General features: G+C 37.9%; 1 protein-coding gene across 1 annotated transcript in view; it reads left to right on the forward strand.

The window, feature by feature from the left end:
* NAMPT (nicotinamide phosphoribosyltransferase) overlaps window positions 1-20,501 on the forward strand; it is a 29,617-nt gene extending 9,116 nt beyond the window's left edge. The window contains exons 2-11 of the mRNA XM_063396882.1: window positions 2,318-2,474; window positions 3,760-3,863; window positions 6,583-6,711; window positions 7,176-7,334; window positions 7,674-7,810; window positions 9,618-9,843; window positions 10,998-11,117; window positions 16,311-16,451; window positions 16,586-16,720; window positions 18,409-20,501. Of these exons, the coding sequence (XP_063252952.1) occupies window positions 2,318-2,474; window positions 3,760-3,863; window positions 6,583-6,711; window positions 7,176-7,334; window positions 7,674-7,810; window positions 9,618-9,843; window positions 10,998-11,117; window positions 16,311-16,451; window positions 16,586-16,720; window positions 18,409-18,522 (1,422 nt within the window). The 3' untranslated portion in view covers window positions 18,523-20,501. The remainder of the gene's footprint in view (window positions 1-2,317; window positions 2,475-3,759; window positions 3,864-6,582; window positions 6,712-7,175; window positions 7,335-7,673; window positions 7,811-9,617; window positions 9,844-10,997; window positions 11,118-16,310; window positions 16,452-16,585; window positions 16,721-18,408) is intronic.
* Window positions 20,502-26,302: the final 5,801 nt, after the last annotated feature.

Genomic DNA, 26,302 nt, shown 5'->3' on the forward strand with positions numbered 1-26,302 from the left:
TTTTAATGTGTGAAGAATATAATTGAATATTACACCTGTGACTTGCAAAATTAGTTCCTTATCTCCTAAGTACTTAAAGCAACTAAATGAATAGCATTATATTTCTGTCAAACGTAAAATTTTCATATAGGTTTGAATCCCTAGAAGTAACTATTTTCTGGACACTAGATACTATGTATTTTCAGTTTAGGATCTAATCTTAAGTCAGAAAAGATAGCTAAACCTGTGATGCAATATTTGACAAACTTGAGTGGAATTTTTTTTAAGTTGAAACTGTCAGCAAGGTAGTCAGGAGGAGCTGTGTCCCCAGGTATGCTATGTAAAGGATAAATTTGTTACATTTTAGCCTGATTTCTGTTCTCAAGTTCTGGTTTGCAGCCAGAGCACTGTGTTTTGTGATCCTGCTTCAAAGCAGAGCTACAATAGGAAGTCCATAAAAAAATGTACACAAACACAGTAAGAAAAGGTGACACCAACTCAGTGGGTGCACTGTGCATGCCCCCTAAGCTAATTTGGGCCTGTAACCATTTTGACATATGAGAAACATACAGTGGGAGGAGATGCCTTTGAACTGCCAAAGTCAAGTATATTTTCAAGATGTGAGCTGAAGATCACATGAATTTTCATTACAATGTAGGTGTTGGCTTCAGTAACTTGCCCATAGTTGGTAAGTTGTAGAATTAAAATTTTAAAGGAAACCTGAGTATCCTATCTCGTGCAGATACAGTTTTCATTGTTTGGTTTGAACAGTTGTGGTGAGAACAGCAGTATTGCCTTGGTTTGCTCTCAAGCTCACCACAAGGAATTGAGATACTCATTTGCAGAATTGGTCCTGGGACATCTCCTATGTACACTTGCAGCTGCTGGGCTCTGTGTTGTGCCTTTACTCTGAAATTACATACTGAAAAGTTCAGTCCCAGTTGTAAAACAAAGCAATTTTTTTCATGAAGGTGCTGTAACTTACCTTGGTGGCACCAGTGGACAGGAAGGAGTTGCCACTCTCCATGTCTTTATATAGTGCGTGAGCATTCTAAGGATTTGTTGCAGGATCTTTTTCTTAGAGTGCATTTAATACAATTTCTTGTAAAGGGCTTGTGTATATATATATATATATATGTGTGTGTGTTCATATACACACTAGTTAGAAAGACAGGTCAAATGGAGCCTATTTTTGTCTGCTCCATAGTAAAGAAGAGAGTATGGTGTGTGTGTTTTCTTTTGTACAGGGATTTTGTTTTCCTTTGAATGTGGTGATATCATGCAGAGACTTTTCAGTGAACTGGCAATGTGATGTACTTCTTGGAAGTTCTGCACTGAACTAGGAAAGGGCATGTTATAATTTGTGAAGCGAGACATTTATTAATAGCTAGAACTAAATCTAAAAGCCAGGTTTTGTCTTAGGGTCTAACATTGCTGCTCTTAAGCATTCTGCTTTTTGAGTGGCTGTGGAATTGTGGCAGAATAGGTCTGTGCTCCATTAAATGCCTGTGGTGCCATGCTTTGTTTGAAGTCAGGGCAGAAAACGTGCAATGACAAGCTTGGGGTTTATTTGATTTGCCTTGTAAACCTCATGCAAGCAAAGACAATAGAATGATCTTTAAATTGACCTTTCTTGAGTGTTTCCTTGCAGCATTGGAAACACAAATATAACAGCCTTGTGCTGGTAAAGGAGAAACAAAAAATTCAGTTGAGTAGTTCATTGTCCAAACTGAGTGAAATACTAAGTTAAAATGACATTTGAGAGGAGAAGGAAAACTGTCATTTTAAAATCCTTTAATGTACAGTTTTAGTAATACAGGTAAGGCAGCCTGTGAATATTTTTCTTTAAGAATGTTAGAGATCTATTTAAAAAATCAGGACAAGAAGGGAGAGGCAGTAAAACTATCCCTTTTCCAATTCCTTGTGGAATTAGTAACAGAATTTTTTAAGGTTATTTGCAATAAGTAACAGCAAGAAACCTATAATGAATTCATTCTCTAACCTGTAAATATGGGAGTTTGAAAAAGATTCAGACATGAGTTTCACACCATTTGAGGTTTTTTCTGATGTATGATGTTGCTTTCTCAACAGAGAGAAAGCAACAGAGTTCTCAACAGAGCTGTTCTTTATAGGAACAGCTTTTCCTTATGGAATGTATAGACTTGTTCACAGACTTCTCATCATAATTTAAGAAAACTCTTGTTACCTTCAGCTTTGGGGATGCCTTACCTTGATTTGTATATTCTGTAATTTAAACTTCAAGCCTTAATGTACAAATATTATTTCTCTTGTGCTTTGTAGTGATGTTTTGAGTTCTTACTGATTTTTTTTTATGTAGGTTACACACTACAAGCAATATCCACCTAACACAAGCAAAGTATATTCCTACTTTGAATGTCGTGAAAAGAAGACTGAAAATTCCAAATTAAAGAAAGTGAAATATGGAGAAACAGTTTTTTATGGCTTGCAGTACATTCTGAATAAATATTTAAAAGGTAACTGTCTCAAATTCCAGTAAAACCTTTCCTCTAATGAAATATCTAACTTTTTCTCAAGCTCGCAGTCTTACAGCTGAAGCAATTCCAGGTTGTTCTGGTACACCACAAGTAGTGACATGCATAATACCTTATTTGTGTGATTGTGAAAATCTAGTCCACCCTCATAAATTGGTATTGACTTCTTAATCCAGACACCTCTCTACTATATTTATTTATGCCAATGGTGTATTAAAAGTGACAAGGTGTTCATGTTCCAACTTAAGTGGGCAAATTTGAAATGAATGGAAAGAGACCAAAACTGTGCGTAGAGTCACAAGCAGCTAGAAGATTTTATGGAAAATACATTTTATATTTTGAACATTAATTCAGTTCTGTATTTGCTGATTTGTTTACTGTGTAAATCAATAATGGTTTTAAATTTCATTAAATTTGAATTTTCCTTAAATTTTGGGTGGCCCTCAGCTTAGATCATTGAGTATGGCAGCTACATGTGAAAGTGGTTTTTATACTGATAATTTTAAGAGTAACATCTGAAAATTCCTTGGTGCTGTTTAAGATCTTGTTTTCTTTTTTGCCTTATGTACAAATATCACCTGTTCTGACCCAAGTGCATGTTGCCTTCTGCCAAGCATTAAAGGAAAACTTTAGTTATATGTCTTACATGTCTTTGTCTTGATCCAATAAACATCTCTGCCAATCCCACCAAAGACTGAAAATCCACTATAATCTAAAGACTTCATAGTTTTGTTTCTTTTGTCTTTAGCAACCTGAGGGTTGTTCTCTAAGGTAGATGACTGGCCCTACAGCAGTAGCATGCTTATTCAAATAATGTGGTTGCTCTGCTGGTTCCTATCACAAATGGTCAGTGAAAGGTTGGTTGCAGTGTCTCCATGGGGATTCTCCCTGAAGTGGCACAGCTTAACCCTTGTGCTAGATTTGTCCTTGCTGCATGTGCCAGCTTGTACAATCAACACATTCCTCTGGCAAAGGCACTACTGTTAAACCTCTTGACTGGTTTTTGACCGTCATAAAAGAGTAATAATCTCAACATTTTTCCTGAGTCACCTGCAAATCACAAGTGTATTTTACCCTCATGGTTTCTTGAGCATTCTAATCTGTATAATAAATGAAAGTGAAGTTTGGTTTAAACATTTTGCGTTTGACATTTTCTTCATATCTTTGTTAAAGGCAAAGTAACTTTGCTGTGCCTGAACCTTTTTGTTATTTATCAGTTGAGGAATATTGCAAATTTCTAAGCTTTAATCTGTTTCTGAAACTCCAGGTAAAGTGGTGACCAAAGAGAAAATCAAGGAAGCCAAAGAAGTATATAGGGAGCATTTTCAAGATGATGTCTTCAATGAAAAAGGATGGAACTATATTCTAGAGGTAAAAAAAAAAATTTGCAAAAATAGTTGAAGATCATTGTGAAGGATTTCTGAATGAACTGTAGAATAAATATGCCAGCCTCTCCTTTTAATCTTGATAGTAAAAACTGGATAAATTTAGCTTTTCATGTTTAGTGTACAGGGAGTAGCAGCTGTCAAAGAATAATCATATAATTGTATTTCCTTAGAGAAAAGTAATTTTCATCCTTTCAGATGCCAAATGCAGCTTTGCAGGTAATAAGGATTTGTGGCTGCTGTCAGGCAGCTCCTGTGAGTGGGTCTTGGTGGCAGGTCTCCATCTGTGGTACAGCACTCAGGGGTTGCCTGCATGCACTTCACACTTCTTTCTCTAACTAATTATTACAGTTTTTACTCTAATGCTCTCTACAACTCCTTGGGTGTATAATCAGTTCCAGAAAATACACATTTTGTTCACCTGTTTTGTAAAATCTTTCAGAGATATAAGTGTTGAACTTTAGTATAAAATACAAGGCTTGAGCACCTCTGACACACAAGACCTTTCAAGTTAAGTCTTTTCACAACTATCCTTTTCCCCTTTTGTTTAAAAAAGTGTTAGATTTCAAGTAATTACAGACATCTCTTCCCTGTAAAAACAGCAGATTCAGACTAATAGCATTCATCAGAGCTGTATTAATCTCTGCATGTTAATTAAATGCTAAGTTTCATTGTGGTTCTGGTGAACAAATATTTTTGGCATTTGAAAGCCCTTTTTTAAGTCCTTTGTGCTTATATTTCCCTGGATACCCTAATTGTATGTGTTTTTATGGTGGCATCTGTTTATTAATATATCTGGATGTCATCCTGCAAAAGAAGAGTGAATTTCAGCTAAATGTTGCAAATGGCAGCAAGGTAAATAAGCCCACAGTTTTCTAAGAGATAGTTATGGAGAGCTTTGTACTTGCATCCAGTTCAAATAACTACAAATGTGAATTCAATCCATATTTGTGTTTAAGCTACATTATACATTGTGAACTGCTTTCATCTGTGTTAAAGCTTGATCCCTCCTTGGATAAACGAAATTAATACACTTTTAATGTTGCATGTCTGCCTTCAGTGAGTTGTAATGTGGCTTGACTAAGTCCATTCAACTTTTGGGCTAGTCAAAATAAGCATTCCTACATACCCTCTGTGTACATTTATTCTTTTGTCAGGTTTTCTTATTAAAATTGTGTGTGTGTATATATATATATATATATATATATATATATATAAACAAACATGGTTTTCATGTCTTGATCTCATATGCTGGTGGCTCTCAGCTGGAAGTGTTTGTGTGCCCTTTATGCACAGTCCCTGCTTCTGCTCTCTGAATTGCAGGGTATGTTCACACACTGCCACTGTTCTCCCTGCCTCAGGTGTGGCAGGTGGAGGGTGCAGGGGCTGTGTGAGTGAAGTGCCAGGATGAATTTGGAATGTACCCCTATCAGTTTGTACTGAGAGCAATTGAATGGGTAAATACTGACATGGGGAGAGACAGGAATGGGGTTCCTGGAGAACAATGGGCTGGTGCAAAGACTGCACGTTGGCAGCAATCGATGATGAGTGATAGCAGTATAAGCCCTGAATTGTACAAGGCAAGTCTATCCAAAATTTCTGCAAAGGGCTGTAATACAGATCATATCACTTTTTTCCCATGGACAAAATAAACACCTTTGGCAACTTTAAAAGCAGTTTGGTTTTTTGTTTTGTTTTGGGTTTTTTGCCACTTAACTATATTTTTGCCTTCATTGAATCATTAATAAATTATTTTGAGCCTTTTGAAGGCATTGTTGTCATTCGTTAATCCATATATCTCCAAATCTGACAACTAAACCCTATGTGGTATATAAGCACAATTCTTCAGGTCATTACGTTTTTGAATAAACTTTAAAACTGTAAGGTAGAAGAGATTCTGATGTCTGTTGAATCCTGGAGAATGTCTTGATGCTACTTATGAATCTGTAATTTCTCTGAATTCATGCAATTTCTGTTGCCTTTAACAGGATATCTCATGAGAAGCTTTCTGTCAAAATATATTACCGTTCAAAACATTTTCAGTATTGCCAGTAGAGCTTGCAGAGCTCTTTCAGGAAGTTACAATTACTCTTCTAGAGTTGCTATTTGCAGGTTACTCTTTTTCAAAAGGCATATTTCACACAATGTGTAGTCCTTTGGACATAAAAGAGTGACATTTCAATATGAGATTTCATGTTTATGTATGTAATTGAGATGAAAATATTCTCTAAAATAGTTATTAAATGGATCCTGCTGTAATAAACGAATAAAGCACACACCTATACTAAGCAAAACTAGTGGATTTTTTAAAGATCTGGGTAGTAGCTAAACTTTTTTGAGCTTACTGCATGTGAAAGCTTTGAAGAAAGTGAGTAGTAAATATTTCTTATTTTGTGGGTAGAACTTATATATTTTTATAGAATATGTAAGATTTCCTGGCTCAATTTGCTCAAGGAATACAACTGATAACCATCATTTGTTTTGATAAAGAGACTGCTTTCTAAGTTAAGGGATTTCTGTCCTTTTTTGATAAATATGGATTTTTTCATTTATTTGGACTGGTGGGTTTATCTTTAGAGTTGAAGGAAATCAAGAAGAAAACTTTTACTTACTCATAGCCTGACTTTTATCCATTGCAGTTAAATAAAAAAGCTGTAGGTCCTAATCTTTCCTGTTGTCTAACAATATTACTGTTTCTTACACAGAAATACGATGGCCATCTTCCCATAGAAATAAAGGCTGTTCCTGAGGGCTCTGTAATTCCCAGAGGAAATGTTCTTTTCACTGTAGAAAACACAGATCCAGAGTGCTACTGGCTCACAAATTGGATTGAGGTAAGTTTTGGAAATGTAACATGTTTTTTCTAAGTAAAGACTAATGCACTTAAAGTAAAGGTTGAATCCTGTATTGCTTTAAGGGAAATCTCTGGCAACTTTCATTTTCTGCTTTAATTCTTTTCTTTTCTGTAGTCATCTCACACAGACCTTTTTCCCCCACCTGGCAAGAGATCATAATAATTGTACAGGAAATTCACAGCACTACTTTTATCCATAAAAAAGCAGGATGGGGGAAACTGTGTGTCAGTAGTTTGCTGGTGATAACTCCTGAGAAGGTCAGGTACCTTGCCTACCTTATAAAAGCTAATTACTTAAGCCTAAAGCAAACTGTTGGCAGCATCAGTACTTTCTGAACAGGGAATGAAAGTAAATAGACCTTTTTGTGCCTGATTAAATGCCAAGTGGACATTGTCAAGCTCTAAACAAATATGCACCTAATATTGTGATGGATTTTCTTTTAGACTATTCTTGTGCAGTCATGGTACCCAATCACAGTAGCTACAAACTCTAGAGAGCAGAAAAAGATTTTGGCCAAATATTTGCTGGAGACTTCTGGCAGCTTGGAAGGACTGGAATATAAACTGCATGACTTTGGCTACAGAGGAGTTTCTTCACAAGAGGTAAACCTGCTTGTCTAACTATTTGAAAAGTCTGGTTGTTCCTAACTATGGAGAGTTGTAGCATAGGTCTGTTAACCTCTGTGGCTCTGCTCTGCTCTGAAATTGTGAATGCACAGAGCACTGTGCTTGGACTAAGTGTGGAGGGGGAGGTTTGGGATGGGGTGGGTGTGATGTCTGAACTGTGAGCACTAGACTGGGAGAAGTTTTCTGTCTTCCCAGTGTGAGTGAATGAAGAGAATAATGGTGATGTGGGAATTGAGTCAGAGTCTTGCTGTTACAAACTAGTGCTAGGTGGACTTCTGTATTTAGCATGGAAACTGAAAGTTGCATCTTCTTCAGACTGCAGGAATAGGAGCTTCAGCCCATTTGGTGAACTTTAAAGGAACAGACACTGTAGCAGGAATTGCATTAATTAAAAAGTACTATGGTACAAAAGATCCAGTTCCAGGATACTCTGTTCCAGCTGCTGAACACAGGTAAGATACTAGTCTGAGCCTTTCTAAAAACAGCTTAACAAAATATAATTCTTTTCTTACCAATCTTTGTATCCAGAAGTACACCATACAGTATTAGCCATGACTGATCCAGCTGTTGAAGCTGCAGTTCTGTACTGATGCCTGTATGTTTTAGGGGGACATAAGTAGCATGGTTGTTCTTAGCTATAAATGTGTTTTAAATGTCTTCTTACTAGTCTGTTTAGAATAAGCTTGAAGGATAATAGTCTGTAGATATTGAGGATTCACATTTATGCACTTCAAATTTAGTTTTAAATAAAAAATTGTGATTGACAAACTGTGAGTTGCAGTTCATGTCCTCCCTCCAGAAGAGGCAGTTGCTCTCTTCCCATCAGTATAGCTAGAAATGCTAAATCCTTGTTATATCACTAAGAATGGTGAATGAGTTTTTAAAATTAAGGAAACTGAGTTCAGACATGAGAAAGAGCTCTTGCTTTTTTTCAAACCCATGTCCTGTACAAGGTTGGGAGTGAATGTAAATCCTTGACTTTCAGTTACATGTCTACACACTGAAATGAGCATATAAAACAAGGCTGGTTGTGTGTTTCATATGGAGCACAAAACCCAGTTAAATATTTAATATTGATTTTAAGTAGTTAATATTCATTTAGGATTGCAAGACAGATAATGGCAAGGCTTGCATGACCAGCCCTTGCAGAGTAGTGGTCATCTTTAAAAGAGCACTGCTTCATTGAACTTTCTGTACCATTGCTGTAGTGCTGTTCTAGAACTCCTGCTTGACCAATAGATGTGACAGGTTTTGTCTGAAGTTTCTGATGACCCAAACTACTATAAATTTTTTTGTAATGAAAGCAAAAAGGAAAAAAAGGAGGCAAGATCAAGTGTCTTTTGCACAGCATATTGAAGTGGTGGCATTAGAGCAGAGAGCTTAAACTGCCCTACCTAAAGTTTGTGCCACCAAATGCAGACTGCAGTCACCCTTTCCAAGTTAATACACAAAAAGGGTTTCATACAAGAGACCCAAATTTTTACAGAATTGTGCTGTTCCACAACCTCCAATACAAAGGTGGTGTTGTGAGCATGGTGCTTGCTCCTGGCATCTCAGCAGGGCTCTTCTGAGACTGCACCAACCTCTTTGAAATAAAGTTTGTTTGTCTCCCTGCTACCATGATCTGGGACTTGTCCACACAGCAGATAATGCTGGAATTTTAAGGTAAAAATGCAATGGCCATTGGCACTTATGCTGTGAATGAGAGCATTTTTAGGTCTTTGTACACAAGTTACTAAAGTCACTTTTGTCAGCTGGTCTGAGCAGCTACTGCAGATCAATGGCATTCAGTAACCTCAGTAAATTCAGTAACTTACTACTATTCTCAGCAACTCTGGTTTATGTGCTTGCCTGTGGCCTTGTACCAAGACTAATGTTCTGAGGTTCCTCTGGAAGGATGTTTGTATAAGTGAGAATATTCATTTTATATTGTTATTAAAAAAGAAAATTAATTCTGTTTTCTTCATTAGATTTTTTTCTAATATATGATGAGGTACTTTGTTCTCAACTCTCTGTTTTGTAGAATGAAGTTGTCAGAGCAGTTGTTCTGTTCTTGCATCTGTAGTTCCCTGTCTGAATTAAGTCTGTTTATTTAGTGTATAGTGTATTTATAATCATGCAACACAGAGATGATGAGCACGTAATTTCTGCTGTCATGTCAATCATACTGCTTATCATTGTCTTGAACTGTTGCTGGTGGGAAATACAGAATGACATGTAAATGCAATTCTAATATGAATTTTTCAATTGACTTTGCAGTACCATAACAGCTTGGGGGAAAGATCATGAAAAAGATGCTTTTGAACACATAGTAACACAGTTTTCTTCAGTGCCTGTATCTGTGGTTAGTGACAGCTACGACATTTACAATGCTTGTGAAAAAATATGGGGTGATGACCTAAGGCATATAATTGAAGCACGAAGTCCAGAGGCACCACTTATTATTAGACCAGATTCTGGGAATCCCCTTGACACTGTTCTGAAGGTAATCCTTTCTTGAAGCTGTTTGTATACAAGATTGGGAGTGCAGTTGTTTGTTTGTAATGACTGGGTAGCAAACATATAATGCTCTAACTTGGTATGCATTGTATGTATTTGATCCTGGCTAATTTGGACCTATGAAAAATGTAAATGTTTACTTCACCCTCAGTATAGATATGGAAACTCTTTTGCAGTCCAAATAGTTTCATATTTTGCATCTATCCTATTCTTTTGTATGGTTCTTGAAGCTTTTACCAGTTACCAGTTTTGCTGGTGTAATGATGTTGGAATGCTTTTATAAAGAGAAACTTTTGTCACTTAACAAATGCAGTGGGAAACAACTTGAGTGCTAGTAAATGCCAGGCTAATAACAATTCTTACTACTAAGTTTAGGTATCTTGGCATCCTGTGTTAATGTAATTCATTATCTTGTGCTACAAATGTGCTTCCTCTCTTTTATAAGATGTGTATTTAAATCAGTGGCACTTAGTCCATATTGAAAAATGCTTCTTGTCTCATTGCTCTTTAGAAAGCATAATGATTGTTGCAGTTTCAAAATAAAAACTGTTGATACCTCTGAAACTGAGTAAGTGTCAGCACTGTCCAAGAAAGTAGGGGAAATGTTAGTTACATTGATACTCTATCAAATTAGATCTATACAAATTTAACACCTTTTTTTTCCTGTTGGATAAGTGGCATATCACAGATAGGAACTCTGAATGACCTTTATCAGAGCTGATAGGAAAAACTCCTAGCTGAAATGTTTCATTTTAAATATTTGTGGCTTACAAAACCATAAAAAACTGAAAGCCTCATCCACCATCTTAAGGGAGGTCAAAAGAAGAGCAGGATCTTCAGCTGACACTTTTAATAACAAAAAGTCACAGCAAGCAAAGGGAGAAAGGATGGTTCTAATCAGCTCTTGGGTGCAAGTTCTCAAAGACCATATTTTCTGTGACTGCATTAAGGGCTTCCACCACAATGGCTGGCATGCTTTTTTTTGTGTGTGGATAGATTTAGAGCATGATTATGTGGGTATATTTATGGATTTATTTTAATTTTCTAGGGAAAGCATGACTCTAATGTGGAAATTGTTTCTTTATTGGAATGACGGGTTCTTATTTTCATTTTGAACTGTCGTCTTTCCCTTTTCAATAGGTCTTGGAGATCTTGGGGAAGAAGTTTCCCATTACAGAGAATTCAAAAGGCTATAAGTTGTTGCCACCGTATCTCAGAGTTATTCAAGGGGATGGTGTGGATATCAACACGTTGCAAGAGGTAGGAGATCCTGTTCATGTGTCAGGGTGGCTCTGGCAAGGTTGATATTTAATCTGGACTCTGTTACAGTAGTCAGATGTTGCAGCAGAGACTGCTGACCCCACCCCTGCCCTTCATTCCAGACACTGGCAGAGATATCATAATGCATGAAACAAATCCATTAGAACTCCACAGGAAATTATTAAGATGCATAAAAAACCCTAAAAGGCATTTTCTAATCCCCCTGTTGTAACCCCTCTCTTTCCACTGTCTCTCCTTTTGTTTGCTTTCATCATGCTTGTCAAGTCTAATTGAGATCAAAATCTGGCAGTGTTTGGTCCTTTCATTGATGTCTAAGGCACACTGCATGATCACTGTGCTGCAGCAATACCAGTAATTAACTGGTTTCCCTCATTAGTTGTGTACCATCTGAAGTCTGCTTGTCCTCACATATTGAAGGTGTAGTTTTGAAGGAGACTTTTTAAAACCTAGAGTAAGGAAAGCAAGTTCCTTGGCTGAGCAGCTAGTGGAATAAGGATTAGTTGAAAAGCCAGAAAATATGCATAGAAGATTAGGCTATAGTCTGAGTCAAAACTGTAATTTTTCCAAGACATAAATTGATTATTTAGTAGATGCTGCAATGCTTGAAGTAAGTGATAAATTCACCACTACTGATGAGAGGTAGATGCTAAGTAACACAATATGGTTATAGAGGTATAGACTGCAGTAATTACAGATGATGAAGGGCATGTAAGAGGAAGAGGACTTGACTTTGTCTGGTTTGTCCTGAGTCTTTCATCTTCAGCTGTATTAGAGTTCAACACCAGAAATAAGTTGAATAAAGTTAAGATTAATTTTACTTGAATTTGATGCCACTTTGCCTTAGCATTCTAGACTGGCACATCCTTAGATTCTTCTCAACAAAGCTAACGTCTGATGCTTCACAAAATAATGAGCAAGGGAGGTATCAGTTTTGGGTTTTAGTTGGTCTGAAGCTATCTGCATATCTAACATGGGCACATAATGTGAATCTCAATGACAGAACTCAGATTTGTCACTCAGATGCCCAGAGAGCAGTTAATACTGAGGCTGTAATCTGATAGATTAACTGTAGTGCAGTCATGCTCTGCAGGTTTTCCCCCCTCCAATGACCTTTAAAGTAAATTCTATTTTAGTTTTTTGTCCCGTGTGGCTTTTTGAGAATATGCAACTATGCTCATGTGCTAGACAGAACACAAGCATGAGAGGTTAATAGCTGGAAAGAAAATTTTATCATTAGATAGCAGGGGAAGACACTGTTAAAGAAAACAAAACCCACACAGAAGAAAAACATTTCTTCTTGTTCTGAACAACAATCTAACATGACTGATGCCTGTGTTAAGCAGGTATGTTATGGTTGAGATTTTCGTGAGTCGTGAGAGGACAGAAACTGGACTATTCTTTCTTGTAAGGAATTCTGGTTGCTTCTTCTAAGTTATACTGGACAAAATTCAAGGATGTCTTATAGTATCAATTAAAATATTAAAGCAAGTATTTAAAAATCTTTGCACTAGAGTGAGAAATGCTCTTCTCTCCAAGTTTTAAATAGAGCAGTAAAACAATTGCAGCAGCTAGTTGGAGAGGATGAGGCAGAATGAGCAGTTTTTGCTCAGGTGATCTGCCTGTTGATATATCTTTATGAAGCTGTAATAGATTGAGACATCTGCCTGTAACATGTACTAGAGGAGAGGAGAAGATCCAGTTCCCCAGGACATTCAGAGCAGACAGATCACTGCTGCCCAGTGGCACCTTCTCATTTCTTCCTGACTCTTACCTTGCTGTGCCTCATGTCAGCTTTGGTCATTGAACCACTACTTGTTAAAATTATTTAGACCATTATTTAGACATGTAACAGTAAACTAACTCAGCCAAAAGGGATCAGTTTTGTGGTCTATTAAATTGTATCCTAAAAATACTTGCCAACACTATGCAGAAGAAAACAAACTTGTTTGAGCCTGGGAGAAGCGGGCAAGAGGAAAAGTGACATTTCTCATTTGGCAGCAGCAAATTATGTTGGAGCAAAATGACCATGATTCTGCAACCTAATTTTAGTTTTATTTAAATATCATTAATCTCTTCATCCTTTCATGTCAGCAAACCCCAGGTTTTACCATGCTGACTTTAAGAAGATTGAATAATAGCATAACATTAAAAAAAAAAAAACCAGAAAACCTAAAACAACAACAAAACCCAAAATAAAACAACCCACCAAAACCAAACTAACGCTGAAGTATAATTCATTCTTTTCCGAAAGGAGTTTACATGAGAAAATACAAATGTGTCACTGTGGCCATCTTTTTTCCCCCCTCTTGTAGCCTGTGAGAGATTTTTTTTCCAAGTATTCCATATCAGCTTTCAATTCTAGACATGAGTTATTGTTACAGATCAGCTGAAGGGTAATGGGTACAGTAGGAAAATCTAGAATGAGTAATGATCAATAGTCTCATTTAGCTATCCAAAGTAGCTGAAACAACAATATAGAAAACAACTCAGAGTATAAACTGGATTTTAAAATTCTTTGTTTTAATAGGGGATGCTGGTAGAACAGGTAAGGAAACTTTTTTGACTTTCTTTGCATTTTCACTTTTAAAAATCATTCCAATCTGCTAACTCCACAATATACTACACTTTCAAAGGATTTTCTTTGAACATTCAATTTCCAGATGTCTTTAAATTTTTATACAAAACAAATGCTCTAATCTGGAGTCACAGTTCATGTATTAATCATGCTCATAATGGTCAGAGGAAGCCGGTCAAAACCTTGATACCTGAATTGTTCTCCCTGTATAGGTTTGAAAGTGTGAAACAAAAAATTCTTCTGTATTGTTTTCCCTTGGGGGAGGCTTCAGTTGTTTCAGATCTCCCCCTTTTCTTCTTCCCTCTTGCTGCTGCTGCTGTTTGCCATCTCTCCTCCACACCTATGGAAGTAACAGGGTCTGGGCCTTTGCTGTGGGTCACTGGCGCAGTCAGAGCTGCCTTTCAGCTTGGTCTGGATTTCCCTTCCCCTCCTCACCAGACAAAGATCAGTCTGGCTAGAAGCCAGTTCTTCACCCAGGGTAAGGGAGGAGTTGTGCTGTAGCATGAGATGAACAAACTATCTGTAAATGAGAGTAGGAACACGAGCTGAGAGGAGTTCCCTTTGTTCTCACCCAGGCAGGAGGGTTAAGCAGCCCTGGCCCAGCTCTGTACCTGCAGTAACACCTGTTAACCTGCAGGTATCAATGACCATGAAGCCTCAGCACTATGTGCCTTGCTGTAGGATGTTGTTTATACCAGTGTTGTATCTTGCAGGCGTTAGGTGAGTTCAGTGTCAGCCCTGGCCTTGGCACAGTGAGGTGAGCAGAGCACATTGGCTCAGGCTGGGCCAGCAGTTCACACAGCTTCAGGCTGGACAGAATCAGAGACAAGGTGGAGTTTGCCAATATTTGCCCCTTAAAAGACAGCACAAATAAACAGAGTCCATATCCAGGCCCAATAAAATCTCATTTCTTATGGCACCACTAGGCATTGTTCTCAAGTAGGTGTGCAGAATACCAGTTCTTACCCTTCCTTTTTCAGCTTCAGTCTTAAAAGAGAATTTAATTAATTTCAGTCATTTATCTTCCCTGAGTACCTCTTCTAACTGCTTCCAGGAGAGTCTAATCACCTGAAAATAAGTATTCCTCTTGGTCACTGAGAGGGTATGATGTCTACTGCTAAAATCCACAGGATTGTCATGTGTTTGAGAGGGCATTTGTTTAGGATACAAAGCTTTCCGAGGGTTCTCCTAAGTGGAAGTCATGGCGGTAGAGCTTGAGATTCTTTTTGCTCAGCTTGCCAAATGAGGCTGAGTAAGTTGGTGCCATTGGAATGATGGAAACTCACTGTTAAGATTTCTCCTGGGGAAATCTCTGACAGAGGGAAGTGGGAAGGTGTTCTGAGCAAGCCCTCAGAAGGCTGTGACTGCTGTCCACGTGTCCTGGTGACTGGCTTCTGTCAGGCATTCAGGCTGAGAGTCTCTGTGAAGACAGCCTGCATGTGATTAAGTGCATAAACAAAATACAGGTGTGCTCTTTTGTTTACACCACCACTTTGTCACAGTTTGAAATTTTGAATTCTGTTTTTCATTTTCCCCCCCTTATGAACCTTAGCTATCCCTTAAAAAAGCAGTTTGACATCAGTAGCTCCTGAAACAGTTCAGTGTTACTCTGTCATTTCTTCTTGATGCAAGACACTAAGATTGTCCTAAATCCTAAAGATTGTCAGATTTCTGACTGTGCTGGCTTTTGAAACTCTGTACTGTTCCTCATAGATTGCTTCTCACCTTCCTATTTTTCTGAATGGATGGTATTTTGCTATCTCACCCACTCTGGTTTTCTCACCTGCTTCTGATAGTAAAGTGTTAGAAGAAGAGTATTTGAACTCCTGTTCTGGGGCTATAACCATAATTTCAGGCAGTCATAAGAGTAACAGGTCAGGGAAACAAATCTTGGCCCTTTATGAGCATGACTAAATGAGCACCCATTACTCCAGGCTAGAGGATGTCACATTTGTCTGGGTAGAATGAGGGTGGAGGGAAATGATTCAGTAACTTTTACCTTGACTGTTGCTAGCAGTGCAGTTCACATTGATCTGTACCTGCAGGAGAAGGTGGCAAAGCAAACTCTTTGAGCAGTTTTATGTATTTTCATTTCCCATCTTCGAACTTGCTGATCTTATTCTGGACAATGTGATTTTCAAGAGAACTGTTCAAGTCATTGGTCAGAGAGGGTAATAACTTTCTGGAGTTGAGCAGGATGACTGCATTGTTTCAGGATACAGGCTCTGCTTCCAGGTCTTCCCATAACTCTGAGAAATTGGAAGGCTCTGAAATACTCCCATGAAGTCTTTTATCTTCTTTAGAGGTCTGTTTCTCTGGGCATTGCATTACTGTGCCACCTGAGTTCAGGGAGTATATGTGATGGCATGATAATTGTGTTTTACAGCAAAAGCTTTCCAGTTCCATGCTGGGACTGTAAGTAAAAATGCAAACAGTGTGCCAAGTATTGACCAAATTATTACATACATCTCCTGGAAACTGAATGTTAGTTGGCTTAATTGTCTGTAAAAGCATCTTGTTTAAGTAGTATAATATTTTTATGGGAAAATGGCATGGCCTAAAAGTATGCTCCATCATCATTTTCTTTTTCTTATTAGATTGTGGAGGGAATGAAGAAGAATAAATGGAGTATTGAGAACATTGCCTTTGGATCTGGTGGAGCTTTGTTGCAGAAACTAACCAGAGACCTCTTAAACTGTTCCTTCAAATGTAGTTACGTGGTGACCAATGGCCTTGGGGTATGTCTGTACAACTCTGACCACTCTGCTTCCAGCAGAGGCCTCCTCCTGTTTGACATTTCCTGTTACATGACCACCATCTGCATTAGGTCCCACAAAGCCCTTTCCTCCTAAAAAAATCCTCTTCATTTTAGGTGAATGTCTTCAAAGATCCTGTAGCCGATCCCAACAAAAGGTCAAAGAAAGGACGGCTGTCGTTGCATAGGACACCTGCTGGAGAGTATGTGACACTTGAGGAAGGCAAGGGAGACCTTGAAGAGTATGGACAGGTATGAATTTTCAAAATCTACTGCATCATTCTTCATGCAAAAATAGACCGAGAAAAAGCAGGTTATAACTTCGTTTCAGAATTTATTTCTGATCTGTCATTTTGGTCAACTCCCATCTTATTACCTCAGTACCAAATTCAGTAACAGCAGAATGTTAGAGAGACAGTAGAACATTCAGGGTTTACAATTACAGATCTTTCTCTTTTGTTTATCTTCAGAAACATGGGGAGATTACTGCTTTTCCCCAAAACTGAAGTCTCAGTGTTGCAGAATATATACTGGGCAGGTAGTTTTGTTTGGCCTATATTGCACAATTTGAGTAGTGACTCAAGCTGGAGGCGGAACAGGGACAGCTGTAACTAAAATATGTTTCTACTTCCCCACTGAGATTTTTTTTAATAGTTCCTTCAGGAGTTAATGCTCTGTACACAGAGTAGTTCCACAGTTTTTAAAAGTGTAAGTTAAATTCAGGAATTCAGTTTCCCTGTGGATTCTTTAAAATTGCAAAATAGAATGCTATTTCCATGAAATAAGCACAAACTTTATGCAAATCTCAGGCTTTCAGTTTGATATGTCTTATGTTTCAGCATCCAACAATGAATCATTAAATTGCATGTTGAGTCTCTTCCCAAGTTAAGAGGAGTGAAAATAAGTTGTCAAATTGCAGTTCTGCTTTTGGAAGTAGAAAGATTTGTGGTATACAAAGGCTGGTTTTGTACTACTAGGCAGAGGGCACTACTAGGCACCCTGTTTGACATAACAGTAAGCATAAAACTTAGATATCTGAGAAATTAGAAGATGAAAAAAACTTGAGTTACACACACTGTCCTGCTCTGGACACAAAGATCTTATATAAATTGCAAACATTTTTCTATGCACATATTCATGTACATATGTTAATGATGAGCATTCATAAATATTAAGAGGGAAGGACCTAATGGTGAGAAATCTCTTCAACACAAACTACAAGACTTTGGCTGTGAAGTTAGGCAATATGTTGTCCCTTCACTTTTGTCAGGTGAAATTATTCATTAAAATTTTTTAGATCCCAGGAAATTAGAGAGGGTCATTGGTGTGGCACCAGTTCTGGGGTTCCCTGGAGAGGACAGGGAGATGTGCCCTTGTCTGGGCCCATTTCTCTAAAGCCACAGGTCCTTGCAGCAGGTCACTGAGCAGGGACTGCTCAGTGCTGCTACTGTGCTGACTTTTGTTGCCAGCTGTGCTTATTGCCCTTCCAGTGCGCTGTGTGCAAGCCCTTCCTGATACACTGTTTTACAAAATACATGAATAAAGGACACAGTGAAGAAAGATAGTTAATTTTTTTTTCTAGAGGAGAAGAATTACTTCATTTAAGACTCCAGAACTGAATTGTATTAGACTGGTTGCATGTCACCATTCTTACAAACTGCTCTAGCAAGGTGCATTTCACGTCTATTTGGCTCTGGCCAGGTGTAGATACCACACTGAAGGGACAAATCAGCACAAAGCTGCTGTCTGTGCACAGGATGACCCAAGCCCTTTCTTCTGTGTAACCATTAGAGAAAGGTGTCAGGAGGAGCTGTAAAGATTTAGTATCTTGACAGTCTAAAGCTCCAGCCTTACCAGACTGGATTTGTGTGCTTGCTTTGGAGTTTGTGTAACCCGTGTTTGCCTAATCATTCTTGCTAAAGCAGTGTTGTTTCTTGCAGGACCTGCTTCACACTGTATTTAAGAATGGAAAGGTAACGAAGTCGTATTCGTTTGATGAAGTGAGACAAAATGCCAGGCTGAAGAACAGTGAATTACAAACAGTGTCCCACTAAGTTCCATTCCATGTCTGTGTATGTGTGTGTAACTAGTTCGTACTGCATAGCTACTGGTTTATTGTACAGATTTGTGTGTTTGTGTTTTATGACATTGTAGCCAAATTATTTGTTGGTTTATGGACATACTGCCCTATCTTTTGCCAGTCTTTAGAAGATGAAATCAGGAAATGGTACTTACATTGTGAAACATATTTAATGCTAAAGTGTGCTTTTTAGGGCCCTTTGCCAGTAGTGATTCAATCTGGTATTGATCTTTTCACAAATGAGACAGAGCTAAGAAACTTTTTTATATATAACAGAATATCACAAAATGGATTTACATAAAATTATCATGATTGCTTTATGTTTATATTTAACTTGTATTTTTGTACAAACAAGATTGTGTAAAATATATTTAAAGTTTCAATAATTAAGTCTTTCCAACTTTTCATGATTTTTATGAGCACAGACTTTCAAGAAAATATTTAGTGGGGGGGAATCCATTGCCTTTTGTCCATTAATCAGCAAATAAAACATGGCCTTAAAAGTTTGTTGTGACATTGTTCCATTTGACAACTAAATCAGGACTCGTATCTTCTTAAGATCCCATAGAGTTGCTGACCTCACCATTTCTTGTAGTTGTCTGTATTAGTAAATCTGCATTAAACAAAATTACTGTTCTTACTAGAAGGTTTAGGTTTTACAGACCTTGCTGGCACAGTAAGGTATGTAAGTGAAATGCCAAATTTGAAAGGATCCTCTACTGCAACTTAACTTGCCAAGTCTATCCCACTTGGTATATGCACCTCAGTATTTTAAGAGTAAGGTTTTTAAGAGATCTCCTCTTCCACTATAGAATATATGTGTAAAATACTGAAATATGGAAGCGGTGTATTTTAAAGTAATTACACTTCTGGGTTTATTTTTCATATACTGTAAGTGACATGAATTTAAAGCAAAATACTGGACTGGGTAGTGCACTTTTTTACTTTTTTGTATTTTTTTCATTGATTTGCCTTTTGTCAGACTGGATGTTAAATTGTAAAAATGTTTAACTATTTTTGTTAACAACTTTAATAAAACTATGCTAGCCAAACTCCTACATGAATGGCAGACCTGTTTCCCCTTCTCGCCCCATCTGTTTGGGGTGAGGAGGGGCTTTTATTTTGCAGAGGGTAACTGTAAAAAAATGTGTTTGAGAGATACTTTTGAACTGTCTGCACTTGATTGTATTTGCTCTCTGCATATGCTTGATATGAGTATCTGCTGGAAAATGAAACTGTTGAGGATTTTATTTGAGAAGCTATGTAGTAACCTCTGAAATATTTGATAGTACTGTAGGTTGGCTCTCACTGGAAAAGTACCTCCCTTACTTAAAAATGAAAGACAACAGCAAAAGCAAACAGTTCCTGTTCTGCTGGCGATCAGCTATCAGCCAATTGCTTAATATACTGATGTAATTAATGCTTCTAATTAGTAGATGATGTTACTGGAAAATGTTAAAGCCTAAAATAATTTAAGCCTACAAAATTTTTTAAAACGTGCTTTTAAAGGAAGATTGAAAAGCCATACTTCATTGTTCTTACTCTCTCACCAAAAAGGGCCACATCAAAGCATCCATAATATTTCTAGGGTTTGTGGTTAAGATGTTTATGCCCAGTCTCAATAGTTCTTGTTAATAAAAACCTGTTTTTCACTTGTAGTGTATGTAATTATACATTTAAGTGATGTATTGTTTCAGAAATAGTGTTTTAGTAAAACTCTAAATGCTGACCTTTCACACTGAGGAACTGCCTTCCCTTAGCTATTAATTATATTGTTTGGTTTTGGCCAAGAAAGATTTTGAATCTGGACTTAGGATCAGTAGCAGGTAAATAGTACAGAGCCTATTTCACTCTTCCACATGTGTACTAGGGAATTTTATGATGTATGGTTTAAAAAAAAAATAAAGTAAATGCTGCTTTCATTCTGTACCAATAAAAATTTTGATAACTATTGACTACCCATAACTGATATTTTTGTACTTGGGAACTGAGGATATACTGTGGAAGCACTGTTTTCATGTGTACCATGAAATACATTATAATTGTTCAGCATTGTCTAAAACTTTTCAGCTTGTTAATTGGAAACTCAAAGCAAATTCTCTACTTTGTGTTTGTCACTTTTAGAAAGTTGTAATGTCACTCATTTTATTAAATGTCAATGACTTTAAAGGGAAAAAAAAAAAAACAAAAGAAAAACACCTGGTGCTATTCAGACCTGAACACTTGTCTCTTTGCGTTTGGCAGTTTGACATTCTGGGCATCAAGGAGTTGACAGAAATTACTGCAGTGCTTGAACCATACAATATCCTAATTCTTCCACATGAAAGCAAACAGAATGTTTGCTTTAAAATACTAGATTTGTAGTCATTGATATATTTTAATTATCCCCATTTCATAATATAATACAGTATTTGTATTTAAAAATAGGAATTGGGAATTTTGTGTTTAATACTCTGGTTTGTAACCATATTTAGCATAACAAATGGATTTTGTAAGACTATTTTTTTTCTTCAGCTGCATGATTATAAAAAAAAGATACTTTTTTGGTACTTTGAAAGATCTGAGGAGAGAACAGAAGAGTATTTAACTGTTTGGTTTGTCAAAATCAAAACAAAGCTTAAACAGTTCTTTTCTTATAGGTTTTTACATTCCTTCTTGTTTAGTGAAGAATAAGTATTCCTCACTTAAATCCTCTGTTAAAGTAATTTTAATGTACTTGGCATCAAATACCAATATGTAATACACATGGAAATAAAGTTTAGTTCTGGCAGTGAAAATCAGAGCCATCTGACTGTGTCTTGAAGTTCTGGTGTTGGGCATCAGATGTCATCCTGTGATCTTTGTTGCCAAACACATGCCAGAGCAGGGCTCTGCTGTCACTGCTTTCCTTTAAGGAGAGCTGCTCAGCTGCCTTGCAGACAGTTTGGGGTTCAATAAATTTTCAGCCAGCTCAGTTCTAGAGAACAGAAAGCAAATTGGGCTCTTTTGTTCTTTTTTGGGGGGGATGTGTGTGTGGTTTGGGGGGGATTTGGTTTGGGTTTTAGGGTCCTTTTTCCTTTTCCTGTACATCTATGGTTCAGCATTTTGTCTGTCTCTGCTTAAAAGTAAAGCACATATTTTCGAGTTTTATATAAGAAGTTATCCTCTATATTTGACATAAGCCTTTCCCAAATAAAGTTTCACTATTTAAACTTTATAGTCACTAGAAGGCTTGTTTAAAGGCATATTAACCATCAGTTGCATCCTGCAGTTTGCTGCAGTACTGTGACAAATAGCCAGCTCTTTAGCAGAGAGTCCTTTGGACAGGGTTTGTGTAACTGGAAGAAGTTAAAGTGTAACTCCTGCATGACTTTAGGCTGCAGCAGGTCCCGTACCAGCACCAGTGCATCAGTCTGCGTGGGTAAGGCACCTCCTGGAGTGCTTTCACTGTTTGTTGCTGGTCCCTTCAGCTCTAGCTGTAATGTGTAAAGAGGCCCTTGTAGCCCACAACAGTGCTTGAGTTTAAGGGTTCTGTTACATGATTTACAGCTCCTCTGCTCCCTTGCCATGCTGTTAAAAACCCATGAGCTGCAGCACTCCAGATTTTCTCACTCTGACCAGGCTTTGTGCAGGCTGTGTCACTCACCAGCCATGTGTGGTGGTGGCTCCCAGGTCATCTGCAGGAAATCAGCAGGGAAATTCTAGGCCTAGGCCTCTGCAGAAGGCAAGGGATTCACAAGAGCTTTATTTCTGTCCTCCAATCCTACTCTGACAATGAAAATCATAACTGTGCTGAGCTGCTTGAGGCAGGGACTGTGGGGGTGCGTTTGTGCAATGGTAATTGCATCTCTGCCTGGAAATGTTGGGGTTTCTCTGAGAGCCCCATCAGCGTCCTGTAGGTGCACATCTCCATCAGATTTGTAAACATCTGAGTGAGAGATCATCCTCTTAAATCTGATGGGTAGGGGCTCCATGTGAAGAACTGCATGCCTTCTAAATAACCAGGTGATCAGAAATAAGGAAATAATGAGATTAAAGATGGTTTGTAAAGTCATGCTTACTAAAATCATTGCTAACCATGAATGTTATGTTCTTGGGTAGAAGGTTTCCTGTTTTACTAGCAGCACAGCTGATCTTGGTAATGATTTTAAAACACTCTTCACAGAAAGAAGTTTGGTTTTAATTAATCAAAAGGAATGAAAAGCATTTAGCAATAGAATATTTCCAAAAAGTATTTGACTGTGGCACCATTTTTTTCTTGGAAAGTACCCTGGTGTCTGGTGTAATACAATCAAGAGCAATGCAGAAAATATGGGAGTGAAGTCAGCAGGATTATTCTCAAGTTACATATTTTGTTCCATGTAATTTCCTTACTAATCTTTGCATGAGTACTCCTAACTGCTTTCTGAACAGGATTTCTAGAATTTTCAAGTTAGGGTGAGGTTTCCTGGCATCAATGGCAGTCTTCTCTCCTGCTTCTGGCTGGAGCAGAGGTCTTTGAAGGACAAATAAGAAGCCCTCATGCCTCTAGCAAGGTTTTTATTTCCCTCTTACACAACTCAGTTCAAGGGCAAATTTATTGTTTGTTTACCATTGAGAAAAATGAAAAAAATCAGTAAATTTGGGTTGTATAACTCCTTTCCCCCCCCCAGTTTAGTTTATATAGAAATCAATCCAAGATATTTCACAGAATCACTAAATAAATTTACACGAGCATACTCTAATTCTTAATATATGTATTTATGCTTCATTGATTACTTGTGAGATCTGAGGATCTGATTCTTGGTAGTTGATCCAATGCTCATGTCAAGCAAACATACTGCATACAGCCAGGGAATTATAAATTGCTGAAAATGAATTTCAGAATTTTCATCTAATTACAGTATTTAGGAAATTCATGTGGGTAGGTAAAAGATGCATAGAAGGTTCTGAGGGCTGGACATTTTTATTTCTTTGTCATTAATTTTGGTTATTAAGGTAGTTATTTAAAGCTTCCACATCAGCTCTTCTATACAAAAGGAGATGAGGAAACTCACTTTATAATGTCTGAGTACTCATATCACCAAAATATTAATAAAAGTAATACATGTGTCAAACTGCATGGACTCTGAACCTTATCTCTTGTAAGGTAAAGGGAAGAACTTCAGCCTCAAGCTTAATTCCCTTTCCTGCAAACAGCAGAAGAAATAAGCTGTTTTCCTCAACCTTTGGGATGGGCTTTCCTCAGCTTCCTGGTAAAGAGCAAGGCTGGGGTGCTCTTCCCTTTGAAGGAAGTTTTCCCTATTCCAAAAGATGCCACCCTATTTTAAGCATGAGGAATTGCAGCTCGTTGTTGGATGTGTCAGAAGGATGACATACCACAGCAATTTAAGAGGATAATCTCTGGGTGAAATGGCTTTGGGTAGAGATATGTCTGTAAGTCACAGAAAGGTCAGAGCATGACAGCTAATCTCCCTCTGGTGGGGGTGCCTCCTGCCATTTCTGTCTCAGCCGAGCAGGTTCAAGTCCATCCTGTAATCTGCTGTGAAAACATTGAGTCTGTTCAACCAAAACAAAGTGTTGCCAGGCCCCTGTGATTACAAAGCAGTGGTCTGTTAATGTGCCCTAGTTTAACCTTAAGCCATTTTTCAAGCCTTGTATCTTGTAGCTACTTGTTAAACCTAATGCCAGTGACAAACTTCCTAAAGCTCCTGTTCTTCCCCCACACTGTGGGTTTAGCGGCCTCACCTCCAGCACTGCTGCTTGAAGACCATTATTTGTTTTTATTGCTACTGTAAATCTCCAGAAGATAAAAAAAATTATTTCACCTCTGTACAAGGTTTTGCAATTGTTGCACCTTCAGATAAAAGCAAATACATTCATGCATTAAAATCAGAGAAAAGTCACCCTTTGTTACCTTTCGTGTCCAAGTTGTGACCATGAAAATGTTAATAGACAAGAATCTGGCAAAAATAAGGATGTGTTCTCTTGAAAACCGGTTTCCACATAAAATCCCTATACTGAAACATACATTTAGAACCTTTATAGTCATTAGTGACTAGCAAGATAAAATTCTTGATTTTATGGAGACCACAGTCCTGGATCTTGTGTCTGCTGGGAAAGGCCAACACTATGTGAAATAACCTCCCATCCTGAGCACCAAAGGTGGGTTTGCTGAGCCCAATGTAGCTCCAGCTGTGCTTATGGCTGTGCAGACTATTCCCATGGCTGTTTTGTTGTAAGAGAGCACACATGGTTAATCCCTGGTCTGTCTTTCACAGCCCATGGTGGATTAGGCAAGACCTGGGAAAAGTTTCAGTAGTTTCTTCTCTTACAACAGAGTCCTGCCCAAAGGCATTTTGAGACAAGAACCCATATGGTTATTGAATATGTGATGTGCTGTAAACCTGCATGAGAGGAGGGAGTGACTTTGGGGGTTGTGGTGTGATTGCAAATAATAATTCTTTCCCAGGTCAGTTGATTAGACACAAGTGCTGTCACTGGCATGATTGTTATATCATCACAGCAAAGACAAGGCAATTGAGCTGCAAGTCAGATAAGGCCTTTGCTTCTTTTCCTAATGACTTCTTCTATCCACTACTATGTTAAAACACATGAAATTTGGAAAGCACTCTTACCATCAATCACCCTTGTGTAATTTTCCTACAACAGCGTAAATCTCTGTGTCACTCTCTGTTCTTGCCTGACATTTGAATTGCCAGGGTTTGGTTTTGTTTGGTTTTAGTGCTTCTGCATTTTGTACTGACATTTTTTTATTAAGCTATTTTTTATAACACCAGAGTTTTCTGTTTAAGAGGTAGTAGATGAATCATAACATCACTTTGTGTGAGGTTAGGATTATTTTCTCCTGTGCACATTGGTTTATGCCAAACTTCATCTCCTATTATAATTTGCATTCACAGTGTTTCATAAAAGTCCTTTTGCAATTCTTCATAATCAGCTCCCACCTTTATTACCATGCATAACTCAGCATCTCCAGCAAGCTGTCACCTCCTTACCCATCCTTCTCTACATTGTTTAACATGTTGAGCAGCAGGAGCTCCAGCACAGATAGCCAAGTGGAGTTTCACTCTGAGAAAGTTGAGTCATTTCCTATTATTTTCTTTGATCAATGTTGTGTACATGTCACAAAACTTCTTAGTTTCCCTAAAAACTTCATCATAAATCTTGCTGAATGCCTTTTTGAAATTAAAGTAGGTTGTATCCACACACCTGTTGACTCCTTCAAAGGACTTCAAAGAAGGTAACTTTCTCTTGCATTTATCAATCACAATCTCCCTCAGGAGCTTAAATTTGTTCTTTCTACTGTAATTTCTCCCTTAGTCTTTCTGTGCCTTTGTCCACAAGATCAAAAGTCTTTTGAAAAATTGGAAAATCCAACTCCAGACCAACTCAGGGAATTTGTGAAACAGATTCTTGTTCTGCTGTCTTTGTCCTTTTGCAGTATATGCTTGGTGGTGAAGGGCACAAGATTCTGCAGTGGAGTACATTGGGATAAAGAAAGCAGTGAGCCATTGGGACAAATCTGTTCTTCAGGACTGAATTAAAGAGAGACAATTACCAAGGAACAGACCAACTTAGGGGAGGCTTCACCTGGTGATGCCTCCCAGGGACTTGCATGAACAGGAAAACTGGACATAATGACAGAGACAACACCACCAAACCCTGTGCACTAGAGGCCAAGATCATCTAATTGGCACAGTGCTCATCCTTGGACTCGAAAAAAATTCTGTTCAGCAAGGGACTCAGGATTAAACCAGATTCCAGAATACTTT

This window comes from Prinia subflava, chromosome 4 (assembly GCF_021018805.1).
Source record: "Prinia subflava isolate CZ2003 ecotype Zambia chromosome 4, Cam_Psub_1.2, whole genome shotgun sequence".
In the NCBI taxonomy this organism is placed as follows: domain Eukaryota; kingdom Metazoa; phylum Chordata; class Aves; order Passeriformes; family Cisticolidae; genus Prinia; species Prinia subflava.